Source organism: Dipteris shenzhenensis, chromosome 27 (assembly GCF_047967505.1).
Source record: "Dipteris shenzhenensis isolate YYH24624 ecotype China chromosome 27, Dip_SZ_1.0, whole genome shotgun sequence".
In the NCBI taxonomy this organism is placed as follows: domain Eukaryota; kingdom Viridiplantae; phylum Streptophyta; class Polypodiopsida; order Gleicheniales; family Dipteridaceae; genus Dipteris; species Dipteris shenzhenensis.
The window spans coordinates 8645044-8672300 of NC_141622.1; the positions used below are offsets into that span (position 1 = coordinate 8645044).

Consider the following 27257-nt stretch of genomic DNA (forward strand, 5'->3'; position numbering starts at 1 on the left):
CATGTTTGCAGACTGATTGGCCAGTCTACAGACTGGGTCAGCTGTTTTTGAGGGACTCCAGCCCTATAAAAGGGGCCCTAGCCCTAAGGCCTATTCATTCTACATAGCCTCTACTATTAGCTTGTCTACCAGACCAGCAGAGAGGCCAGGAATGATCAAGAGATTGGGCAGCACAGTCTTCAGATCTGTGGGGAGTGTTGGCTGTAGCAAGCAATCTCAACCTCTGTTTTCTAACAAAATGGTCATTTACCATCTCAAATTTCCATGTGATAGATAATAATGAGATGTTCCATAGAATATATTGCTCTCCCAAAAATGATACAACAGCATTTTCAACCCTTGTTGGAGTAAATATACAAGAACCCTTAGGCTCTTAAAGAGCTTGGTCTCAAGTCCTCACCTGATTTTTGCTACTATTGTCTACATGTTGAAAAACCTTTGGCGAATACAAGAAAACATATTTTGTGCTGAAAAATCTTTTAATCACATTCCATCTACACTAAATGCAAGAAGAGCTTCGTCTTAAGTCCTCACCTGATTTTTGTCATTATTGCCCATGTGTTGAGAAGCTTTCCCACTGACTTGTGAACTCGATCCAAGATTTGACAATCTTTGCTCTCGTTGCTTCTTATTGTGAGGTGCCATGTCTCGTGGACTAGCAGGAACTACTTCTCTAGACGTGTCATCCCTATCATCCCCTGGCCTACATAAAGAAGCATGCAACCTTCAATTATTGTTTGCACTTAAAAGACCTAAAACTGTAACTCTTGTACTGAAGTTGACAGAAACTTACACACGGATTTTCAAGACAAATCACAATATGACAATAGATATTTTTATCAACCCGGACAAACGAAAAATGAAATTTAGAGTATGAGGTAGAAATGTTGCAGACAAGGAGGCTCCAGCTCACCTTGAGCTCTTATCAGTCCATTCATCATCTGCATCAGCATCATCACTCGAACTTCCAACAAGGAAAAAGTCATCTTCACTTATGTCCATAGCTCCATCATCCTCACTTCCTGTCTCTGTGGACATAATTAAGGCCAGTCAAAGCCGTTGGGTTGCTTCACATCCTCTGTTTAACCAATAAGAAAAGGACCAATATGCAACAAACTTGTACAAATTATAAATTTACCCTCTAGCTCCACCCCAGCAGCTGCAGCAGCAGCAAGATTGGCCTTAATTTGCTCCCTTAATTTATTTTTCCGAGCAATCACATTTTCATCATCTTGCCCCATGAACAGAGAGACATACTTTTCTGTCTTTGGAAAAAACTGCAAAAAACAATGCTAGAATAAAATATCTGCAATGCACAATCATGAGACGTCAAAAAGAACACACAAACCATTAAGCTGCGATAAAGCTAGCTAGATAAATCAATAGAACACACAACCAGAAGAGCCTAGCTGCAGAACACCACAGCTCTCTCTCTCTCTCTCTCTCTCTCTCACACGCAGAGATCAGCTCCCGCACAGAAGCACAGGGACAGCAGGCTTTGGGACAGGCAAGGTTCCAAACGCTGCATTCTACTTTTGATCACATCTTGACTCTACGGGCCATCATTGAGGAGGTGAGATCAAGATCTCAGAAAGTCTACGCTTGCTTTGTATACTTTCGGAAGGCCTTGGAGACAGCCCCGCGATCCCGCATGATTAGGAGACTTCGATATCCCAAGAGACATGATTTGGGGGGGTTGATGAGTCTGTATGAGTTAGTCAAAAGGAGAGTGCATGCCCCCAGAGGCTAGTTAGATTGGATTGAGAGCACGATTGGCGTGAAGCAAGAATGCCCCTTTCATGGACACTCTTTGGGCTCTACATTGATGAGATCACGACCTTCATTGACCGTCTAGGGGGTGAGGCATCATTGCTTGCCGATTTGATGATACGAATACTATTGTATGCAGATGGCATAGTCCTCAGATCATCTTCAGCAGCCGGCCTCCTCAGATCATCTTCAGCAGCCGGCCCACAAAAACACCTACGGGCCTTGAAGGTGTTTTCCTGGTTGACAGTCAAACTTGGCAAGACCAAGGTTATGATTTTCAACCCCTCTGGGCAATACTTCATGAACACAGCTTCACTTGCAAATAGTATCCGGTGGAGATTGTGCAGCTGTACACTTATCTAGGGGCAATCTTCAAGGGACCATTTTTCATGATGACCCATGCAACTAGGGCATGACTTACACGAGGGCAGGGAGCATTGGCCTGCCTAGACGAAAACCCACCGACAAAGGAATGGTTGTTTGATACACTAGTGAGGCTGACAGCCATGTATGCAGCACATTTCTAGGGGAGAGATATCTCGGCGACCGATTGGGGGAGATTTGGGAGGCTACAAGTGATTATGGTTCCTCATCAGATAGTACAAGCAGGGTTCACCATGACACCACTTCCGCGCCCCATCCCAACTCCACTCCACTCCCTCCATATTGCTCCCGCTCCCTCTCCAGTGGATCCTACCCCTTACCTGTTGCTCCCACCCCCCTTCCAACTCCTCCCAATAGTGTCCATCAGTCTTTCCAACCTTTTGCTAGCTCTCGACCCCCACGGCCTCTCCAGCACCTACTTACTGCTTACTGTTTACCCTCTTTGTAGCTCCTTCATGATTATGTCTCCTCTATCACAAGGGCATGAATTTCAGCACATGCATGTTGGCTTGCATTTGGGGCTAGACCCCAAGAAATAAAGCGGGTGTGAACAAAATGAGAGCAAGAGTGAGCAAGAGAGTGAGCTGAACGTAAGTCTCCTAAATAGTGGACTGAAATGAAGTTAGTACAAAATAGAAGTGAGGGGTTTTGTCCAAGTAACAAAACCCTATCTTATCCACCAAACGTAGTTATTAGGGATTAGACTGTAATTAGGGGAGAAAACTTCAATGAGGGAAAAGTGCCCCTAATCCACTTATTACATTACATTGGCCACTGCCTAGAATATGATAATAATTCTAACACCCCCCTGCAGTGCTAATGTGGTGTACAAGGTAGTGATCAATCACCAAAAGGAGACAAGTTTAGGGCACTGCGAAATGCCTCAAACTTCTCATGTGGAAGTGCTTTGGTGAAGATGTTTGCAACATTGTCATGTGTTGACACATAGATCATACTGATCTCCCCTACATGCAACTTCTCTCTGACATAATGATAATGAACCTCAATTTGCTTCGTGCGAGCATGAAACATTGGATTCTTTGCCACTGCTATAGCACTCTAACTATCAGTGAGAATTGGAGAAGGACCCTCCCATAAGAGACGAAGATCAACGAACAAACGTCGCAGCCAAACACACTCAACTGTCGCTGTGAAAGTTGCCATGTACTCAGCTTCACATGAGGAAGTAGCCACTGTAGATTGCTTCTTGCTCAGCCAAGAAATGCAAGCTTTGCCCAAAAAGAAACAATTACCACTAATGGACTGCCTGATATCATAGTCTCCATCCCAATCTGAATCACTGTAAGCATGCATCTAGAAGTCTACCCCCCTGGGAAACATCAAGCCATATGACTTTGTGCCTTGCAAATAATGGAAGATGTGCTTTACAGCCTGCCTCTTTGGGCTGTGCATATATCTACTCACCTGAGATACTGCATACTGAATATCAGGCCGTGTATTGCACAAATAGATCAGGCATCCAACAGCTTGGGTGAAAAGTGTGACATCCACTGATTCACCTGCATCATACATAGTAAGCTTCAGCCCCGGCTCCATGGGAGTGGCTATAGGCTTACAATCATGCATGTTGAACCTATCCAAGAGCTTCTGCACATACTTGGATTGAGACATAACGATGCCACGCTTGTCTTGTATAAACTGGATCCCCAAAATAAAAATTTAACATGCCCAAATCTGTCATGTCAAATTCAGCTTTCAACTCGGCTTTGAAATCTGCAATTATTTCCTCATTTGACCCTATGAGCAGCATGTCATCTACATAAAGAATGATGACATGTAGAGGGTGCTTTCCGTGGGACTATTATATAAAACCCTTACTTGCCAGGAATGAATCAATCTTGGCATATCATGCACGTGGGGCTTGTTTCAGCCCATATAAAGCTTTGTTAAGCTTGCAAACCTGAAATGCACTGCCAGAAAGCTCAAATCCAGGAGGTTGTTTGACATAAACCTCTTCCTGCAAGTCCCCATTAAGAAAAGTTGTTTTTATGTCCAACTAATGGACATTCCAAACAAAATTTGCAACCATGGCAATAACTGACCTAATGGTGGTCATCCGGGATGTAGGAGCAAAAGTCTCCTCATAATCTATGCCCTTCTTCTATGCATAGCCTTTGGCAACCAGCCTTGCCTTGTACCTGTCAATGGACCCATCTGGCTTCCTTTTCACCTTGAAAACCCACTTGGTATCAATGGCATGCTTACCTGGTGGCAAACCCACAACATCCCAAGTCTGATTTTTCTCAATGGACTGCAATTCATTGTGCATGGCATGCATCCAATGCACGTTATCCTTTGCTTCTTCAAAAGAGTCAGGTTCTTCTTCATCAAGAAGAGTACCTACATGATCTGTCTCAGCTAAAAGAGCCCCCCCTGCGTGCCTTACTGCACTAGGCATTCTTCCCTACGGAGGTACAAAATCAGCCGGTGGCTGAATCGGGGCATGTGGATGAGTACGAGGTTTCTGTAAATTCTGATTTTCAGCATGAGCCTTAGGTGGGGAACCAAATGCTATAGGAAGCATCCCCTCAAAAACATCATATGAAGACGTTGGAATAGTAAATTCAGCATGTGTATGTGCTGAATTCTCTGAAAATATAACATCTCTACTCACAAAAATCTTGCGAAGCGCAAGATTGTAGAGATGATAGCCTTTACTTTATGCACTGTACCCAACAAAAATGCACTTACGTGCCTTATCTGACAACTTATGTCGAAACTCCACAAACACGTGGGCATATGCAACACAACCAAAAACTCTGAAGTGATCCACTAAAGGCTTTCTCCCATGCCATGCCTCATAGGGAGTGATTGTCTTCAAAGCCTTTGTGGGAGGCCAATTCAAAACATAGTTTGCACACATGAGGCCTTCGAGCCAAAACCTGTGAGGCAACTTTTTACTGATAAGCATGCATCTATCCATCTCCATAAGAGTGCAATTCTTGTGCTCAGCTTTACCATTTTGTTGAGGTGTAAGCCTCACTGTAAGCTGATGCATGATGCCTTTCTCCTTTAAAAGTGCCTCAAACTCGTGAGACATATACTCCCCCCCTCTATCTGTGCGAAGTGTCTGCACCTTGAGTTCTGTCTCATTCTCAACCATAGCCACAAAGTGTTTGAAGTGCATAAATACTTCTGATTTTTCCTTAAGACCATAGAACCAAGTGTAGTTGGTGAAGTCATCTATGAATGTAAAATTAATGGAGATAACCACCAAAAGCAGGTGTCCTCATGGGACCGCAGACATCACTGTGAATGAGCTGTAATTTACGTGTAGCTCTCATTGCACCATCCTTCTTAAAAGGAAATCTATGCATCTTGCCAAGGATGCAACCCTCACATGCATGAGGAGGAGGTGACTCCAAAGGAGGCAACGCATCAACCATAGCATGCTTCTGAAGTGTCATTAAGCTGCCATAGCTCATGTGCCCATACCTGGCATGCCATAACTGCACATTCTGCATCGCACCAGTGGGAGTGCTCACTGAAAGTGCAAGATCAGATCTTTTCTCATATATATCAAGCTGAAAAAGACCTCGATACAAAGTGCCAGACAACATCAAGCATAGCCATTCTTCTTATCTCTGACTCCACACTTAGCATCATCGAATATAACCTGAAATCCTCCTCTATTGAGAGAGGACACTAAAAGCAAATTCTTCTTTATACCTAGCACAGAGAGAACATCTGAAATTCTGAAATCTATGCCATCAGTGGATGTGAGGATAATGTCCCCACTCCACACACTGAATAAGAATAATTATTTGCACAAGTCACCTTCTTTTTCGTAGGTGGAGGATGCAGAGATGCAAAAAGACTCTTCTTAGAAGTGATGTGCTTGGAAGCACCACTATCAAAATACCAAGTATTCAGTGTCTCATTGACACTCAAAGAGCATGCATCCTTTGAAGGATCATAACTGCAAGTCAAGAAAGCATAAGGATCATCCTCAATAGTGACTGTAGCATTTAAACTACCCACTAAAAAACCTGAAATGCAAGACAAAAAGGCATAGTGCTCTTCCACAAAGTTTGCTGTAACATCTCCCCCATCATGTGCATGAGGAGCTGATGCACCTGACACAGTCATACCTGAATCCCTTTTCTTTTCTTTAGCTATGCGCTTCTTGCATTCACCACTGTAATGACCTAGCTTCTTGTAGTAGTGACAAATGCCCTTTTTTCTAGGCTTATCTGCATCACCCTTAGCCTTATAAGAGGGCTGTCCCGAATCAGCTTTATGCTGATGTGCGGGCTGAATGGCATGTTGCTTTTGCTGCCCTTTTCCCTTGGGCTTAAACTTAGAAAGCATGGCATGCTCACCAGCCCCTGTTGCCATATTTCTTCGTGTATGCTCTTCCTGCAACAGAAGTCCTACCAACTCGTGAAAAGAAAGAGGATTGCTGCCCCCCCCCAATGACAAATTTAGCGAGGTGTGAAAACCAAGATAGGACACAGGAAGAGAATTCAGAGTGGTGGTAATCATCTCTGAATCCGGAATACCTTCATCAATATTCAGCAACTACTCCCTCAAATCCTGAAGCTTTGTGAGGTGAGTATTCATGGAATCTCCCTCATCCATATGTATATGAGAAAGCTCTCTCTTCAGGAAGGAAACTCTGGCATCATTTCTTGCTGCACACATACTCTCTAATATCTCCCAAGCTGGTTTTGAGGTCTTGCGTGACCGAATGTGAGGAATAATGAACCTCTTGACATAAAGAGAAATCACTGATAGAGCTTGTTCATCCCTAGAATCCCATCTTTTCTGCTCTGTTGTGGGAGCCACCGGAGCAACAGCTCCAATTACTTGTGCTGCATTTTGACCTCTACCCCTGCCTCCAGCTATAGGAGTGACACGTGTAGCCATAGAATCTGGCCTTGCTTCATCTCCATTGACATAATCCCAAAGATGTCTGCCAACCAAGATGTTGCGAACCATAAAACTCCACAAGGAGTAGTTGGTGCCATTCAACTTATCCTCCTGTGTGAGGACTCCAAACACCTCATTAGGGTCGTTCTGAGCCATTTTTGCTAGATAAACTCAAAAAACACAGCAAACTGAACAAGTAAAATCCCTTCCTGGATGCTAAATGCACAACCAAAATCTGCCAAAGAAAATCTGCCCACAGTGACAGATACTGTCATAGCCTATCAAAGGCTTGAAATGCACCACAATGCTCTGCAAATGCCCAAAAATCTGCAAAGAAAATCTGCAAAAAGTGGCAAAAGTCTGCAAATGGACTCACACTGAGTCCAGAACTGCTTGCAAATCTCCAAAAATGGTCTTTCAACTACCAAATTGCACCGAATGCCAAAAGTCCCAATTTCTTCAAGAAAATTGCCTCCAAAAGAGGGCAAATTAACTCAAACCCCCAAAAATGCCTGAAATTGCAGTTCTAAACCAAAAGCCCTAAATTTTGGGGTGAAATTAAGCAAGTGTCACTCAAATTTCAAGTCTCCTACAAACAGCCCCAAATTTCCACCTACTACAAAGAAATGCCAAACAATGGCTCAATGCACAACTGAACCTGCAAATGGACCCTGCCAAAAAGGACGGACACCTTCAACTTATACGGAATTGACAGTACGGATTCCATATAATGGTACGGACAATGTACGACCAACTGGACAGTGTACTGTCCACGAGACCTACTGTAAGGAGTGAGGATCTGGTACAGAATGGCAACGTGCAGTACGCACGCCTGCGTACGGAATGCAGTACGAATGTACGACGCTGATGTAGTTCACACATGCGATAGTACGACATGGTACAGAATGACACCGCGCAATACGCACGCCTGGGTATGGAATGCAATATGGATGTACGACGCTGATGCAGTTCGCACATGCGATAGTATGACAAAAAGACGAGCTTATGGGTACGAAACAGTACGGCGAATACAGCGATGCAGTACGGATCTGACGTGCATGTACGACGAGCCTGCATGAAAGAAAGCGGTACGAAATCCGTGCAATCGAACGGGACTTAATTGTGGGATCAGATCATAGGGTCACTGAAAGACCTTCCCTACAACTGAGCACACAGCCCCAATTCAGTGAGCCTTCACAAGGCTTTCAAGCATAGAACACCATCACATAAGTGCACTTAACCCATAGGCTCAATCCAAAGGCATTCTCTTTTCCAAGTGCAATTCCATTGGCTGTCCAGATGCAATCACACTGCACCCCAGCTGCACTCTCTTTGAGTGGTTTCCAAATGGCATTCACAAAGCTTCTCAAAGCTCCAAAATAAAATCAGCAAAGTACCCAACCAAAGAATGACTCATGTAGCATTGCTTGGGCACCTGTGAACCAAGAAAGAGGCAGCACACGAGGCCAACCAATAGCTTATGGAAAAAAGAAATTGCAGCAGCAAAATCACAACTCACCAAGCCCTGAAAACTCGAACCGAGTCCTCAATCGCCAAGAGGACATAGTAGCCAATGCCCAATTGCATTCTCAGCCAAAGAGGAGTGCAAAGGCATGAAGAAAAAGCATTTACAAGAGCCGACCAGCAAGAATTCCACTGAAAAATGTGAAAAGAAGCAATTCTGTCGCGAAGAAGTGGAAGTTCTTGGGCTCAAAAGAAGCGTGCTTCAAAACAGGAATGTATTGAGAAGGTTTTGGAGAAGTTTCATCGCCGGAAATCCAAACTTGAGAAAAACCAGTCAACCAGTGCGTGGGACCACTCGAAATTCAACAGAAAGCTGTAGCTTTGCAAGAGGAGAGGCCCAGAAGGCTGTAAAAGCAAAAAGGTCCAAAAAAAGCCACTTTTGCAAATTCAACCAGCAAAAGAAGTGCTCAGCTCTGTCCATTCTACCAAATGCACGGAGGGAAAAGCATATCATGGCGAAGGGGAGGCAGAGGGAAAGCCATCGGGCCAAACAAAAATCGAGGAATCTAAACAGGTGAGGAGTTATGAAGAAAAACGGAATTTAGTTGAAGGAGGCTGAAAAACCAGTTCAAAATCTCGACAAAGGGAGAAGATGAGAGAGAAAACCCCACATGTGAAGTTTAGAAGACCCAGGAAGGTCCAAGAATGGCAAAGGAGCATGTAGAAGGCACTAGAGCCACCTGGAACTCTAGGGGGACCATTGAAGGTACATGGCCCTCTAGGGGGGTCCATTAAAAATGCCACGTCATCATTTTTCAACAACCACTCTTTTAATTCCTTGGAATGCCTTTGGGCCTAGGAATTAATTACGCTTATGTGCTAGGCACCATACCACATTTAATTACACATTATTAAGCCCACGCTTGGACTTTTAAAACCAAAGTTGTCACAATCTTGTAGTACATTAAAGTACTTAGAATTTCACGCGTGACCTACCCCTCTCTTGAAACAGCAAACTACAGTTTGCTATCCCAAAACACAAGAGCGAGCATGAAATATACCATGAAAAAGTACACAAGAAAGCCACAGCTATAGTATACAGAGACAATGAAAATATGGCTAGGAGAGGCATGCATCCATCCATATACACTGCTCAAAATCTATGTGATCGGCGATGAATAGTGAAGATGCATCAATATCATGAAGTCTCACTGCAGAAATATTGTCAGCTCAATATCTCGGATGAAACATACAATGTCATCAAACGACCTCATGAAATCACGGTGAGCCCGTCTGTACTGAGGGAGTGGAGGTGCTACCCCCCTCTCGAACACCAGGTAATGCTCCAGACGCTTGCTCTGCTAAACTACCTGTAGGAGCCCAGACCGCAATCGGCTCTAATTGGAAAGCATCAAGGTAAAGCTGCAATATCCCAGGTGAACCTACCAGTTCACCTTCCTCCATCCATTTCGCATCGAGTGATGGGTAATTTTGAAATTTTACCAAGTAGCCACGGATAACTTTACCCTTGAGCTTTCTATCTCTGTGTGCTAGAATCTGCTCTAGGACCAGAAGTTCATCCTGTTCTTCCACTTCAAGCTTTACCTCATCAGGTAAATTGAACATCTCCATGATATTGCTTTAACAAGCTCACATGAAAGACATTATGTATCTTTCAATGCGGAGGCAACTTCAACATGTAAGCTACCTCGTTTATCTTTCTTGCCTTCTGAAAACGCAGCAAAACCCAATCACCTTCTGTGAATACCAATTCCCTGCGGTGCTTATTGATGCTCTTTTCTGCTTGTCCTAACTTCTTTGCAAGGCATATTTGATCTTCTTGTAAGCCTCTTCAAGGCTTTCCACAAAACGATCAGCTTCGAAGATTTCCTCTTTTGTATGCAAAATGGGAGGTATCTTCCTAGCACCTTCCACTATTTCAAAAGGTACTTTACCTGTGGATGTGTGCACCGTATTATTGTAAGCATATTTCAGCAAAGGCAAATAATACTCCCATTTGCTTTTGTGGTCTGAGACATAACATTTAAACATATCCAGGATGATAGAGTTTTTCTGCTCCGATTGTCCATCAGACTGTTGAAAAGATGACGAGAAATTCAGCGTAGTGCCCATATTTTCAAACAGCCCTCTCCAAAAGAGGTTGGTCATCCTCGGATCTCTATCACTGATTATGGATTCCGGCATCCCATGATACTTGAAGACATGCTGCAGAAACAATTTGGCCATTTGATCTGCTGTAATTTTCTTTCTTACTGGCACAAAGTGGGCCTGTTTGCTAAACCTGCAAATTATTGTCCACAATCCATCATGTCCAGTAGGAGTACGTGGAAGATCAAACACAAAATCCATAGCTATGCTTTGCCATGGTCTATCCAGGATTTGCAAAGGGTGTAACAACCCAGGCGCCTTCTGCCTGTCAAACTTTGCTTTCTGACAAACCATGCATGTTCTCACATATTCTTCCACATCTTTCCTCAAAGATGGCCAATAAAAGTATTGCTTCACTGCTGTAATTGTTGTTGTAATTCCCCTATGTCTTGCATATGGAGGAGCATGACTTTCCATTATGCCTTTCTGTCGCATCTGATCAGTGACATAGAGTCGTCCATGCATCAAAATGAAACCCTCTTTCAACATATAGTGATCATGCCTTTGACCATCAGAAAGCTGATCATAAATAGTTAAAAAATCAGCATCATTAATATACTGATCTTTCATCACATCTAACACATTGTTGTAAGCAATACTCACTGCTGAAACACTGGGTTTCTTGGAGACTGCTTCAGGCTGTGGTTTCCTGGAAAGTGCATCAGCCACGACATTTTTGTTACCCCGCACATGTATAATTTGAAAATGAAACACTGAGAGGAAGTTAGCCCATCTCATGTGCTTTTCAGATAATTTTCTCTGCGTGAGAAAATATCTTAGTGACTGATGATCTGTCTGCACATAAAAATCAGCTCCAAGAAGGTAGTGTTTCCATGTGGTCAAAGCATGTATCACTGCTAACATTTCCTTCTTCTATGTCTACAAGTACAATTCAGCATCTTTGAGAACTCTACTCTCATATGCAACCACTCTGCCATCCTACATCAAAGTGCCTCCTATGCTGTTCCCACATGCATCACAAGTTACAGCAAAGGGTTTTGCAAGATATGGCAAGATAATAACGGGTTCAGAACACAACTTTTGCTTCAGCTCTTCAAAAGCTGCATTTTCCTTTGGTCCCCACCAAAACGGTGCAGCTTTCTTCTATAAAGCATGCAAGGGAGAAGCAATTTCTGCAAAGTACTTTATAAACCTCCGATAGTATGAACACAACCCAAGGAAGCTTCTAACTTCATGCAAATTTTTCAGAATTGGCCAACTCCTTATGGCCTCAACTTTTGCAGAATCCATCTTGACTCCGTCCTTTGACACTATATGACCGAGAAAATGAATCTCATGCATAAAGAACTCACTTTTCTTGGTGTTTATTAACAGCCTGTGTCTTTTCAACTCTTAATGGTGAGGTGTTTTATGTGCTCCTACTCATTTTTAGAGAACACAATGATGTCATCGAAGAAAGTGCCCACAAACTTTCTATGTGCTCTAAAAATTATGTCCATCATTCTATTGAAAGTGACAGGTGCATTAGTCAAACCAAAAGGCATCACAAGGAACTCATATAAGCCAAATGAAGTGCGGAAGGCAGTCTTGTAGACATCTTCAGGCCATATCCTTATCTGATGGTATCCACTTTTAAGGTCAATACGACTAAACATTGAGGAACCTTCCAACCGATCCAATATATCATCAATGCATGGAATTGAAAAACGGTTCTTAATTGTGACTTTATTCAAAGCCCTATAATCAATACACATTCTCCAACTGCCATCCTTCTTTTGCACAAGTAACACACGGGAACAAAGAGTTTCTTCACTTGTAACATTATCTATTCCTGTTGTGCCTTACTGACACGATAGGGAGGCATATTAGGCGGTGAGCTTCCTGAAATTATATCAATTTGATGATCCTCGGGCCTCTTGGGAGGTAATTCTTGAGGAAGTGCATCTGAGAAACAATCCTGAAAATCTGAAATAAAAGCAACCCTTTCTCTATCTAAAGCAAAAAGAGTAGAGCCTTCCTGAACTGGTTGCCTGTCCTCTTTGACAAAAATCAAGTACGCTGAAATATGACGCTTTATTACATTGGAAATACAAGCAGCTGAAACTACAAGGATGGACTCCCCTTTCAACTTTACATCAAGTACATAATTTTTGCCTCTATGAGTTAAAGAAATCTTCTTGTTTCTCCTTTGCACATCAACCCCCACCCTGTACATCCAAGGCATCCCAAGCAAAGCATCACACTCTAGCAAAGGCATAATGTAGAAGTCCTCTGCATCCTGATATCCCTGGATATGAACTTGCCAATGATAGGAATGACAGGTGTGTTGAGTTCAGGGTTGGCCATATCACACATGCCGGATAGCCCCATTTCCTCACGCTTGATGCCAAGCCTTCCTGCCATATCAAGAGTTATGAAATTCGCCTTTGCCCCAGAATCAAAGAAAAACAAACAATTCTGATTTCTGATTTTTACCCATGCTGTGCACATCTGTCTTTTTCGTTTCCTCTTCATCATGTGCATGTGGCAAACTCCGAATCACATCTGGAAGAAGTCCTGCGGAAGGTTTAGGCCTTTTGCCCTTCCAATCAGCCTGTTTATCATGATTCGTATCATCATCTGACCTGTCTCTTTTCTTGGATGGGCAATCATAAGAGCGGTGTCCTCCTTTGCATATAAAACATTTGTTTTGCTCCATGAGTGACTTTTCCTCTTCATCAAATAACTTGGTACGCGGCTATTTATTAGGCTATCCACGCCTTTGACCAGCTTTGAATTGGGCTTTTCCTCCCTTTTGAAACGGTCATTTGCCATGGCTTGCTTTCTATGCCCAGTTGGCGGTGAAATCAACATAGCAACAGAGATAGAATCTGTACCAAAATATTCAGGTTGCTGCCTCAAATATGGCTGAGGTGGCTGAGCCACATTTATGGACTGCACATTATTATTTTGAGGAGTAGAAGTACCCAAACCAAGGCCTTGTGTTGGCTGCTCATACTGTTGCTGTGAGGGAAAGGGGGGAGTGGAACAGTAGTAGAAAGTCGTCGACACTAGAGAGTGTGGGTGTGTAAGAATGTGTTGAGCCACACCACAAACTCAAAGGTTTTATTAGGATTAGGTATTCTGTCTTAGGACAGTCATAGCAGTCGTAACATTTAAAGGGTGGCAATGTGCCTTTACCCCAACAACCTCCCACCTAAAGGCCAATGTGCCTAAAGGGGAGAAAAGAATAAAAAATTACAGCAATATACAGTTACTGTATACAAGACCATAGAATAAGCCCATGATGCGGCGACAATGTGCAAACCGCTCTGTAGGCAAGCTCTTAGTGAGCAAATCTGCAGGATTATCATCAGTGTGCACCTTCACAAGCTCAAGCTGCTTGTCCTCCAGTACCTCCCTGATAAAATGATATTTCACATCTATGTGCTTGGTCTTCTGATGAAAGACCGGATTCTTTGCCAACATGATAGCACTCTGACTATCACAATGCAAAACTGGTATATCTCCTGTAATGCCCAAATCTCCCACCCGCCAAGTAAGCCATATTGCTTCCTTGCAAGCCTCAGTGGCTGCAATATATTCAGCTTCTGTGGTTGACAGTGCAATGCATTTCTGCAAACGAGACACCCATGATATAGCACCTCCTGCAAATGTGAAAACATAACCGGTAGTAAACTTCCGGTTATCTGCATTTCCTGCATAGTCTGAATCTGTAAAACCATGCACCAATGCATCCTGCCTACCATAGCATATGCACAAGTCTTTGGTACCCTTGAGATACCTCAAGACACCTTTCACTGCTTCCCAGTGCCGCTTGCCTGGATTTGCCATATACCTGCTGATGACTCCCACCGCAAAAGCAATATCCGGACGAGGGCAACCATGGCATACATCAAAGAACCAACTGCAGATGCATACGGAACCTTGGCCATCTCAGCCTTATCATCATCTGATCTGGGGCTGTCCTTACTGCTGAGTTTTAAATGAGGAGGCAACGGGGTACTAATAGACTTCCCCCCCTCCATTTTAAACCTCTGCAGTACCTTGCCAATGTACTCTTCCTGTGACAGAAACAAAAGTCCCTTAGACCTGTCACGAGTAATCCGCATATCTAGTATGTGATTTGCATCACCCAAGTCTTTCATGTCAAAAGACTTATGTAGTTGCTTCTTCAAAGCAATAATCTCCTGCTGAGATTTGCTGGCAATCAGCATGTCATCCACATATAGAATGAGTAGCATCAAACTGCCATCCTTTGCCCGTTTGGTGTACAAGCAGTGATCGGTCTCACACCTATGATACCCTTGGGACTGCATGAAGGCATCAAACTTCTTGTACCATTCTCTTGGCGCCTGCTTGAGTCCATACAAGCTCCTCTTGAGCTTACACACAAGCTGCTCTTTCCCTTTAACAGCATATCCCTCTGGCTGACTCATGTAGATCTCATCATGGAGATCTCCGTGAAGAAAAGCAGTCTTCACATCCATCTGACATAAATCCATGTCCTCATGAGCAACAAGAGCTAACATGGCTCTCAAAGTAGTCATCTTGACTACAGGGGAAAAAATCTCATCAAAGTCAATGCCCTTCTCCTGCTTAAATCCCTTGGCAACCAATCTGGCCTTATACCTCGGTAAAGCATTTGAATCCACTTTGACTTTGTAAACCCACTTGCATGGCAAAACCTTTCTGCCTGCAGGTAGCTGCACCAAGTCCCATGTATCATTATGAAGTAAGGAGTCCATTTCTGACTGCATGGCTTTCTCCCACTTCCTTTTCTCTGTTCTTCCCATAGCTTCCCTGAAGCTGGAAGGCTCACCACAATCTGTCAGCATGATAAAATCAGCCACATTATTGGCTCCTGGAACAAACCTGTCAGGAGGCCGTTGTACACGGTTGCTCCTCCTAACAAAATGCTCCGTATTAGGCTGCTGTCTAGCCTATTCGTCATGCATGACCGGTGGCTGTACCACCATATTTGGCTGTCCTACAGCGCCATTTGCTGGCATATCCAGTGGTGCATCATTGGCAAAATTGTCTGGCTGATTTTCAGCCTGTATACCCTCTTGAACAGGGTTATTTACAGCAGCCTGCTGCTGCATATTAATGGGCATTCTTTGCTGTCCGACATCATCATATACAACCCTCCTGTATTCCACAGGTTGCACGGGTTCTCTGTGTACACAATCCTCTTTAAAGATGACGTCATTGCTGCGTATAATCTTCCGTTTGACGGGATCCCATAACCTGCACCCCATTTCACCTTCATCGCCGTATCCCATAAAGATGCATCTGAAAGACTTTGGTTCCAGTTTGGTGCGCAGTTCTTTGCGTACATGAGCAAAGCACTCACAGCCAAACACACGTAAGTGCTTATATGAAGGTGGCTTGCCAGACCACACCTCCTCTGGCACTTTCAACTCCAAAGCCTTGTTCGGCGACCTGTTAATTAGGTGAACTGCTGTTTGCACGGCTTCTGCCCAAAAGCCATGGGGCAATGCAGCATAAGACAACATACATCGAACTTTCTCCTGAATAGTTCGATTCATCCACTCACTCACACCATTTTGAGGTGGATTATGAGGGGCTGTGAGTTCCTGCTTAATGCCCTTAGCCTCACATAACTGTACAAAGGCATGTGACACATACTCACCCCCATTATCGGATCTGAGGCATTTCAGCCTGCAACCTGTCCGATTCTCAACCTGAGCGACAAACTTCTTAAAAGCATCTAAGGCATCGCTTTTATGCTTTAAGAAATAGACCCACACTTTGCGTGTGGCATCATCAATAAAAGTAATAAAATACTTTGCACCCCCTAGTGATAGCTGTGGCATCTCACACAAGTCAGTGTGCACTAGATCAAGCGGTGCTCTATTCTGGGGAGTTCTCCTCTTATGAGGAGTCATAGAATGCTTTCCAAAAATGCAATGATCACAAGTAGGCAAATCTGAAAATGAAAGAGACGGCAAATAACCCAAACGTGACAGTTCTTGCATTCCTTTAACGGACATGTGTCCCAACCGGCTATGCCACAATGAAACCTTCGGCAGCTCGGTTATGGCAACAACATGATTACCTACACTGGAAACATAAAGAGGGTACAAGGTATCACTCTTATAACCCTCAGCCACTACAACCTGGCCATCAGTAATTACCCATTTGGAATCCCCAAATGTGGTGTGGTAACCACTGTCATCCAATAAGCCAGTGCTAATCAGATTTTTCTTGATTTGCGGCACATGGCGAACACCATCAAGCATGAAAATGCGTCCGTCAGGGAATACAATCTGTACACTGCCAATCCCTGCAATCTGATATGCATAGTTGTTCCCAAGATGAACGACTCCATGAGTACCTGTATAGGAAGTAAACCACTCCCTATGAGATGTAACATGAAAAGAAGCACCTGAATCAAAAGAGCCAGGTGTGCATGTCATGGCCATCAACAACCAAGGTATGTGCAATCACAGCAGAAGAGCATAAAACATCATGTCTATCTCCATCACTGTCCATTGCTGCAACATTGACTGCATCCAAGTCATCTGCCTTGGCCTTGCCTTTGCCTTTGCTTCCACTGCCTGCATCCTTTGTCTCAGCCTTCTTGGCTTTCTGATCCCGTATAAACTTGAAGCACTTAGACTTCACGTGTCCCTTCTTGCCACAGTAAAAGCATTCAATATCCTTTTTGCCACGGGAATGACTGCGAGATTTGGACTTGCCAGCAGATCTCCCCTTCTGCTGAGTCCTACCTCTTTCCTGCACCTGCAAAGCATTGGAAGACTTGCTGCCCATATTGTTCTTCCTGCTCATCTCCTCCATAAGAAGAGAGCTCTCCACATCAGCATACATAAGAGTGACATTTGAATTTGACAGGGTGGTCTTGAAAGTGTCCCAACTCTCAGGGAGTGTACACAACAAGAAAGTAGCCTTGAACTCCTCATCAAGGTTCAATCCCTGTGCGATAAGCTGTGTAAAGATGGCATTGAACTCACTCAAGTGTGAGGTCATAGCTGTACCTTCCTTCATGCAAAGGTCGGCAAGCTTCTTCAACCAATAAACCTTACTGGCTGAACTCTTTTGGGCATACAACTCTTCTAGCCTCTGCCATAGGCCATAAGAGGTCTTTTCTGCCTGAACATTGAACACAAGAGAATCAGTGAGAGTAAGCATGATAGACGCCCTTGCGGACAAATCAAGCTCCTCCCACTCATCATCTGCCATCCCAGATGGCTGGACACCCTTCAACCTTATGGGCTTAGAGATCTTCTTCAACAGAAGTACATTCAAACACTGTTCTGCCCATAATGCATAATTGTGTGCCCCTTCCAATTTCTTTATGTTCAGCATTGAGGATTCACTTCCCCCTAATGCCATATCAAACAAGGAAAGTGCCTGACTCCCGTAAGTCAAAAAATGACTAAATAAAATTCTGATTTCTCAGAAAACCTGCTCTATCAAGAGCCAGGAGCACTCACAATAGTGCTGTTTTTTACTGTCAAAAAATCCTGCAGCAAAACAGAAAATTTTCCCTCCAGTCACTGTACCTTCTGACACACTGTACCGTGCTCAAATAGGCATAAAACAGTAACTACAGAATTGCTGCAGCTGTTCCACAAGTGTTTTATCAGTGCATCATCATCTGATGAAGCACAAAACACTGCTGTCCTGGACACTTCTCCCACCTCAGATGAGGTATTGCACTGATTTTATATGCATAAACCACTTGGCATACACTGTTTTGTCCACTGAAAAAAGCTCCAAACACCTCAGCCTGTCACAAACCTGCAACAAAGCATGGGACAAATCCCAACCAAGCACCCTTCTGCCAAGGGTATAAAAGGCATCTGAAGTTCTCAAACAGTAACTCAAGTGCTCACAAGCAAAATCTGGGCAAAAGCCCCTTGATTTGACACCTGTACCAAGTGAAAAACACCTCAACAATGAGGTAGCATACAAAATTCAGCGCTCTCCTGGCACTTTCACCTGACAATGTAATGCATAAACTGCCTGTGTGCACAGTAACAACACAGATCCCAACGTACAAACACCGAAAAGAAAATCTTTTGAGCGCACTGTCAACGATGGACAGTTAGGGACCAAGTAAAACTCGATGCGCCCTAGCCAAGCGTGGCTCAACTGAGATTTTCAAAGTGTCGTACACAGAATGTGACCTGCAAGAAATGTCACTGAGTACACTCCGGAAACAAGACCAATGTGGGCACCCTGGCTCCACACTGCCTCAAGGCATACACTGCATACACTTCCAGGCAAAAGCCCTTTGTAATAGTCACCCGAAAAACTGAGATTTGCACTCAGTGTAAGCATAAAAGCCCTCTGCAAATCAAGGCATCTGACCTTCCCGAAAAATAACTGTGCAACCACCACACACTGTGGCACTAGTCACCTCAAGCACGAGGGACACGAGTGTACTTGCTGTACCTCAAACACAGTTTTAAAAACTGAAAATTCTAGGAATGCATCAAAAAAAAACCTCGTTGTACTTTTGTACCTACGTGTACTTGCAAGTACCACGCAAAAGAGCAAAGTGCTCTCACTTTTTCCTTCTTCCCCAAACAAAGTCTGTTTGTGCCTGTGCAGCTGTACCTTCTGTACCTGCGCAAGGTACCTGCTGTACCCTGTACCTGATTTCTCTTCCGAGGATGCTGCTGGGCAACCACCGTACGGTTGCTTTTGCAGCCGTCACTGTCTGATTGCGGGCTGTGGCGGGACTGGTTGGCGGGCGTGCGGCTGGTCGCCCTGCAGCCGACTGGCTGCTTGGCTGGTCGCGCTAATCGCGACCGGCTGGTCGGCTGCTGCCTTGCAGCCGGTCGCCTGGCTGCAGCCGGCTGCTGGTAGCAGCTAGCAGCAGCTAGCTGCTGCTGCAGCTATGGCTGGTCGCGCACCTGCTACGCGCGGCTGCTACTGCTTTGAGCAGCGATTGCGAGCTGAAAGAGCTCGCCTTGCTTGCTGCTGCCGCCCTGAAGCACACGTGCGTGCTCGCTGCTGCCTACACCGAAAAGGGGAAACACTGGAAGAGAGGGGATGGGTAGACCGGAGTGAGAGGGAGAGGGTGGCTCTGATACCACTTGTGAGGGAAAGGGGGGAGTGGAACAGTAGTAGAAAGTCGTCGACACTAGAGAGTGTGGGTGTGTAAGAATGTGTTGAGCCACACCACAAACTCAAAGGTTTTATTAGGATTAGGTATTCACCCTATGACTGTCTTAGGACAGTCATAGCAGTCGTAACATTTAAAGGGTGGCAATGTGCCTTTACCCCAACAGTTGCACTGGCTGTACTTTTTGTACCTCTTTCTCAAGTGCTCTTTTGGGGGATTCCTCTCTCTTGGAAGTCACTTCCTGAGTCATTTTTTATGGCTATCCCTCATGGGAAACTGATGCATGAGTGTGCTATCCGCCATGAGAAGCTGATGCATGTGTGTACTCACTCTTTCCGTGCTTGTGCTTTCTTAATTTCTTCTTCTTCTTGGCATTTGTTTGCACAATCTAGGCCAAGTTTTGAGTCAGCTGAGTCAAAGCAGTCTGCACTTGCAAGCTGTGCGTTCAACATAGTAGCATCATCTGACTCACTGCTAGAACTAGTATCACCGTTGAGCTGAGTTGTAGCTTCATGTGTGGCGTGCTCAAAAGGCATTTGTTGTGCTCCCTGCAGCTGTACGCTAGCTGGATCATTAAGGCTTTCATGCCTTCTCCTTTGAGGAGTTGTGGAGCTCTCTTGCTCATGGGTACTCACCATGTTTATGGCTGCAATATTCAGCTATCAAAAAATGCAGCAAAGATATCCTTCCACCAAACTACCGAGGCCCACCTCTTGAGGAAGAGTGTGTGGTATCCCGACAATGGAACCAATGAAACCGGCCTCTAATCACTCAGAGGGCAGTGGAACTAAACCTTTAATCACTTCAGTACTTATTTACAGCTGACAAAGCATATATCACAACCATTAACCATTGCATGATCCCCATTTGGCATTTACCCATTTGTTCTCAAAAAAAAACCACTGAAAAAGGGATGGAGGCTAGAATGCCCTGCTCAACAAACATAGACAAGTGCACCCGATTGGCCCCAAACACCGTGGCGCCCCTTCGGTATTTCTTTATATTTCACAATGAAATGATTACAAGTTGCATTTGGGAGACGTTCCCTGCAACTGAGCACGCAGCCCCAATTCAGTGAGCCTTTGCAAGGCTTTCAAGCATAGAACACCATTACATAGGTGCACTTAACCCATAGGCTCAATCCAAAGGCATTCTCTTTTCTGAATTCAATTCCATTGGCTGTCCAGATGCAATCACATTGCACCCCAGCTGCACTCTCTTTGAGTGGTTTCCAAATGGCATTCACAAAGCTTCTCAAAGCTCCAAAATAAAATCAGCAAAGTACCCAACTAAAGAATGACTCATGTAGCATTGCCTGGACACCTGTGAACCAAGAAAGAGGCAGCACACGAGGCCAACCAATAGCTTATGGCAAAAAGAAATTGCAACAGCAAAATCACAACTCACCAAGCCCTGAAAACTCGAACCAAGTCCTCAATCGCCAAGAGGACATAGTAGCCAATGCCCAATTGCATTCTTAGCCAAAGAGGAGTGCAAAGGCATGAAGAAAGAGCATTTACAAGAGCCGACCAGCAAGAATTCCACTGAAAAATGTGAAAAGAAGCACTTTTGTTGCGAAGAAGTGGGAGTTCTTGGGCTCAAAGGAAGCGTGCTTCAAAAGAGGAATGTATTGAGAAGGTTTTGGAGAAGTTTCATCGCCGAAAAGTCCTCCAAAACCGAGAAAAACCAATCAACTAACGCGTGAGACCACTCGAAATTCAACAGAAAGCTGTAGCTTTGCAAGAGGAGAGGCCCAGAAGGCTGTAGAAGCAAAAAGATCCAAAAAAAGCCACTTTTGCAAATTCGACCAGCAAAAGAAGTGCTCAGCTCTGCCCATTCTGCCAAACGCACGGAGGGAAAAGCATATCATTGCGAAGGGGAGGTAGAGGGAAAGCCTTCGGGCCAAACAGAAGTCGAGGAATCCAAACGGGTGAGGAGTTATGAAGAAAAACGGAATTCAGCTAAAGGTGGCTGAGAAACCAATCCAAAATCTCGACAAAGGGAGAAGATGCGAGAGAAAACCCCACATGTGAAGTTTAGAAGGCCCAGGAAGGTCCAGGAATGGCAAAGGAGCATGTAGAAGACACTAGAGCCACCTCGAACGCTAGGGGGGCCACTGAAGGTACATGGCCCTCTAGGGGGGCCTATTAAAAATGCCACGTCATCATTTTCCAACTACTACTCTTTTAATTTCTTGGAATGCCTTTGAGCCTAGGGATTAATTACGTTTATGTGCTAGGCATTATGCCGCATTTAATTACACATTATTAAGCCCACGCTTGGACTTTTAAAACCAAAGTTGTCACAGTCTCGTATTACATTAAAGTACTTAGAATTTCACGCCCCCGTGACAGAAAAGTGCGCCTAACCCACTTATTACATCACATTGGCCACTGCCTAGAATATGATAATAATTCTAACGGCGGGCAAGGCCTTGGATGCAAAGTTCTCCCTAGGGAATTATGCCTTGGGGGTGAATTTGGGCTTTGGGCCCAAAAGGGGGCAAAAAACACTTAGAGCCCCAATTGGCCATTGGTTTGGTCTTAAAAATTGTCCCACTAGAGGGGCAATGGGGGAAAGTGAGAGGGGATGCCATGTGGCATTTTCCCATGCCTTGAACGGATTTGGCAAGGTTGCCTAGGCAAGCACCTGGAAGAAAAATCACGTAAGGCACATAAGGCAAGGGGTAGACAAGGGCAAGGAAAAAGGTATGGAGTCGGCCATTGAACGTACGGCATGATCATGGGCTGTAGAGGTGACGACTTGGGAGCACGGACTGGCCACGACTAGGTTCCGTACAATAGGTACAAACTGAAGCACTTGGGCATTAAATGCGAGTGGGTTGCAGGCCGGATGTGTACAGATGATTCATGGGTGCGTATGGGACTGGGTACAGAATATTTTTCTGCTACATGTGTGGACATACGAATAGTTGCACAGTTGGAGCTATGCTTGTGTACGGAGAACTGTACGGGGTGTTTCAGTACATACAATTGTACGGCCTGTTGGGCTGCAACAGATACACATGACGTTGTGTTTGCTGCACTGGGGACTTCACATGTCGCTTGGTGCTCTGGAACCTCAGGGTTGTGAGGTAGATATTTGCCCAAGTTTCTAAGGATACTAGCTGTGTGTCCATGCTTTATCTTTGTTCAAAGCAGGTGAATGGCTATGTGGACACTTGGATCAACTGTGGAGGATTGTGTGACCACGCATTGGTTGCTAGCAACAATCCGAGGCTGAGTATAAGCCTTTTGAAACTGAAATGGATGCTCTTTTGCTATGCTTGATGGAGGGCACTTTCAGTAGAGATTATGCTTTGGTTGCTAGGCAGATGGCACACGTTTGGTACAGCCTCATGGCTGACTAGCAGGGGTAGGGAATCCATGCTTGAGATGAGAAGTATCCCTGGCACCCAGAGAGAGACGATACAAGTGTGACTACCATAGTTTGTTGTGTTGAGATGCAAGTTCTCCTATAGGAAACAGACTAATGTTTCAGGATGTGTGCTGCCCATAAGGTGAGATACTATATGTAGTGGCAGTCCTGGACAGTGGGGAAAGCTTTTGTATGCTTACTTTTTCTGCTTGGAGCAAATAGGTGGTTAATTGGGAACTAGTGACAAGTGGCCAAGTGTGGTTACTAGTGACAGTTCCGGGCTGTGTGCAAGCTTCCCGGATTAGGGATGGAGACCTATTGCCAGGATTGGTTACAGTGGTGAACAGCAGAGGCTATGCAGGGTATGTGGATACCTAATGGGGTGTGGAATGCCAAGATACAATAAAGAATCTATCCTTTGGGTAGCCTGGAATTCAGGGCCTCTCACTTAATTAAAGAAATACCAAAAGGGGCGCCAATTTGTGTCTTAATATTGGTGTAGGGCACTCTAGCTCCCAATCTGCCTGTTGTATATTTGCTGAATTGTTGATCTAACGGTGTTGGCTGGTTGTTGGTAACATACTGCATTTTAATTTTTTGAAGGCTGGTTTCATGGTTCCGTTGCTGAGACCTCACCATCTTTTTTAAGGAGGTGAGCCTGTGGTTGTTTCTGGAGTAAGTATTGCTTGAATTGCAGCAAGGAGAATTCAGCAAGTCCGTTACACAGTGACGAGGATTGAGATATGGGACAACAGTCCTCTCAATATGGTCAATCTTTTTTTGAGGGAGCTTCTGCTGATGTTGATCAGAATGCCGATAGACAGCCATATGGGCCTATGCCATTGAATGGACAGCCAACAGTTATGCCAGTTGCACAGGGTGCTCCATTGCAACATTTTATTCATGGTCCTGCTGTTGTTTTGCACGGCCAAGGCAATAATTTGCAGCATGCAAATCAAGGACAGCAAGTCATTCCGCACCCCACAGTGCATCCAGGATATTTTGGTGGTTGTTCTATGTTCCAAGCAATGGCTGGCCAGGTTGCGAATGGTCTAGGAATGCTTGAAAATCACCCCGTTGGTTTTCAGCCTGGAATGAAAGGTATACAAGAGATGATGCTTGGGGCTATGCAGCCCGGAATGCAAAGTGTTATGAATGGAAACAATGGCATGCAGCCACGAATGCGAAATGGAGTGCATGGCACTGTGGGAGCTCCTATAGACATGCTTAGTTTGCAGGGTATTGGGGCTGGTATAGCAAACCCTGCTATGGGTAATGGCAATGTTGGTCAGGCTTTTGTTGTACACTGTGATGTATGTGGGAATAACATTGGTACAATTCTCATGCAGTATGGACAGGGTGTTGCCTACGAGAGTAGAATGTTGCAGGATGCTGAAAGAAATTTATATGAGAAAGAGTTGCTCGCTGTGGTTTGTGGTCTTTCTGCATGGGAGCATTACTTGCTAGGGGCTGATTTAACTGTGCAGATAGATCACCAGACCTTGAAGTATTTTCTCACTCATACTAGGTTGTCTAAGAAGCATATGCGCTGAGTCCTAAGTTGGATGCAACGAAGGACTAGTATGCAGAGGATGGGATTCTGCAAGGCTCTATGATCAATTTATACCTAGATGAGTCCAGGCACATGCCCAAAATCATCCTCTAAAAACACAACATAGTGCAGTTTCAATCTCATGATAGTCACTCATAAGGTTGAAAACCATAAACTCTATCACGCATAGCAGGGACTAGCTACTATGACATCCCCACTGACGTCATCAGGGTCCAACAGTGGGTGTAGACAATAGTATAAACATATGCTCTCACACATACAATCCACACACTCACACATACTTGAGCATCCATTTATACAAAGTATTCGTGGTGAGTTTCTGTCAGCACTCCGGAGATGAAGGGCAAACTCAGTCATGACGAAGGCTAGCACTAAAGGAGAAGGCTAATCAAAAGGAAGTCCAAAATCTCTTCATTCAAGCTACAACTGCTTCTGAAGACTAAACGATTTCATTTTCGTCTCTCCCAAACTAGCATCTAAATCTAGCTGATACGGGCAACGCACCACTTAAGATAGAAAGAATTATCGCAAAACCAGCAGGCCGCAACATGGACGAAAACTTCACAAGGTGAAATTTGCATGTCCGCTAATACGGCAAAAGCGTATACCTAGATGAGTCCAGGCACATGCCCAAACTCATCCTCTAAAAACACAACATAGTGCAGTTTCAATCTCATGATAGTCACTCATAAGGTTAAAAACCATAAACTCCATCACGCATAGCAAGGACTAGCTACTATGACATCCCCACTGACGTCTCTATGATTAGTAGTCTGATGGACAGCAGCATTTGCATTATAATTTCAGAGATGGATTCCTTCATATGTATGGTCGACTCTGGTGTTACCAGCAATTTAGGCCTGGCGTGCAGGGCATCGATGTAGTGGTGCTTTAATGAAAGCAGTTGAGACTTACCTTGGCCAGCTTTGTGACAAGAGATGGATGCTTTTGCAAGGATTTGCATCGTATGTTAGCGAGCTCGTATCTCCTCCGGGGGCTCTTCAAGTTCAATAGATGTGGCGTATATATTCTCGAGCTTGTCCAGTGTCTCCTTCGCTGAAGTAGTGAGGTCAAGATGATGAAGTACTCACACCAATAAGCGCTAGTGCCTTGTCATTCTTCTCATCCCAAGCTTAGACTTGTGCGGATTGATCTTCACCATGAGGGCGAGGCTCCATGTGTGCAAACTGAGGGAACAAACTCGCAGCACCAACTGAAGAACCAGCAAGCATGGCGGCTGGTCTAGGACTCCAAAACTCAATAACAGCCTCCATGTGTGCAAGAGGTGCCCCTGTAGATAGTCACAGCAGTTGGTCGAAGGCCTAAAGGACTCCAAAATACACACGTAGGTCCGAAATGTGCAAGGCGGTTGATGACACGACCCCAGCACTCTTGAAACCTCTGACCTGCAAGCAAACACAAGAACACACCAAACGTGAAGAAATTGAGCAGACTGCTCACCACCCAACCATGACATCTACGGAAGGCGATCCCGAATCAGGAGATGACCCCTCCGAGCCACGAGCTGAGCTACTTGCACGAACTCCCAACCAGATCCTAACAAGCCTGGTATCCCATACCACCAGGTGGCATTGTGAAGCCTGGGATTTGCTGCTGGGCCTTGGGCTACGCTATGATGCAGGCGCACGTCTGCGACTCAATCCAGGATCAGACCTAGCACCTGGGAACGAGACTTGCTCCCATTGGCTCTCTGAGAACTGAACCCCAGGGCCCCTTGTATAGACTCAGGCCCCAAGTGCCAAAAATAGCGAAGACCTCTAATTGAATTGTACCCTTGCCACTCAACCTGAGAATCAAGCCTGCCTAGCTCTAAGCCTCCCCAAGCTACCTGCGCTAGTCTTGTGTACCTAGTACAGGTTCGATACCAATCCGTGCACATGACATACTTCCCCTCCTCTAAGAACTCACTCCTGAGTTCGCTAAAAAACCCAAGAATGTTCTCTGAAGGTTCTGTAATGTCTCCCATGTTGCATCCTCCTCAACACAATCGATCCACTTGATCTTGTATTCCGTGATAATTCTATTACGAATCTGTCTATCCCGAAATTCAAGAATACCCCTTTAACCCAACCATAACTGGTGACTTAGGTTGAAACCCGTACATAAGCATAAAAGGGCTGTAACCAGTACTCGAATGCTTCGCATTGTTATAAGCAAATTCTATCACAGGTAGATAATCTTCCCATGAAGACTGTCACTGTCTCTTAGAAACATATGCCCGAAGCATATCTTCAACCAATTGGTTGACCTCCTTTGTACTGCCATCAGATTGTGCATGATATTCTAACTTCTCAAAAACAAGTGTCCAAAAGTTACTTGTAAACTTCGAGTCCCTGTCACTGACTATGTCAAAGGGCAAACCATACAGCTTAAATAAGTGGTCCACAAACTCGTGAGCCAACTGAACAACTGAAATAGTTGTTCTAGTAGGTAAGAATCTAGCCATTTTTGTCAGACGGTCCACTATGACCCAAACGGAGTCATGACCCTTGCGCGTTCTTGGCAAACCGGTAATAAAATCCA

General features: G+C 44.6%; 1 protein-coding gene across 1 annotated transcript in view; it reads right to left on the bottom strand.

Annotated features, from left to right (window-relative positions):
- Positions 1–27257, bottom strand: part of LOC147883825 (uncharacterized) — a 67965-nt gene that overhangs the window by 20209 nt on the left and 20499 nt on the right. The window contains exons 4-6 of the mRNA XM_087398465.1: positions 1139–1277; positions 914–1028; positions 535–703 (exon numbers count right to left, since the gene is read on the bottom strand). Of these exons, the coding sequence (XP_087254591.1) occupies positions 535–703; positions 914–1028; positions 1139–1277 (423 nt within the window). The remainder of the gene's footprint in view (positions 1–534; positions 704–913; positions 1029–1138; positions 1278–27257) is intronic.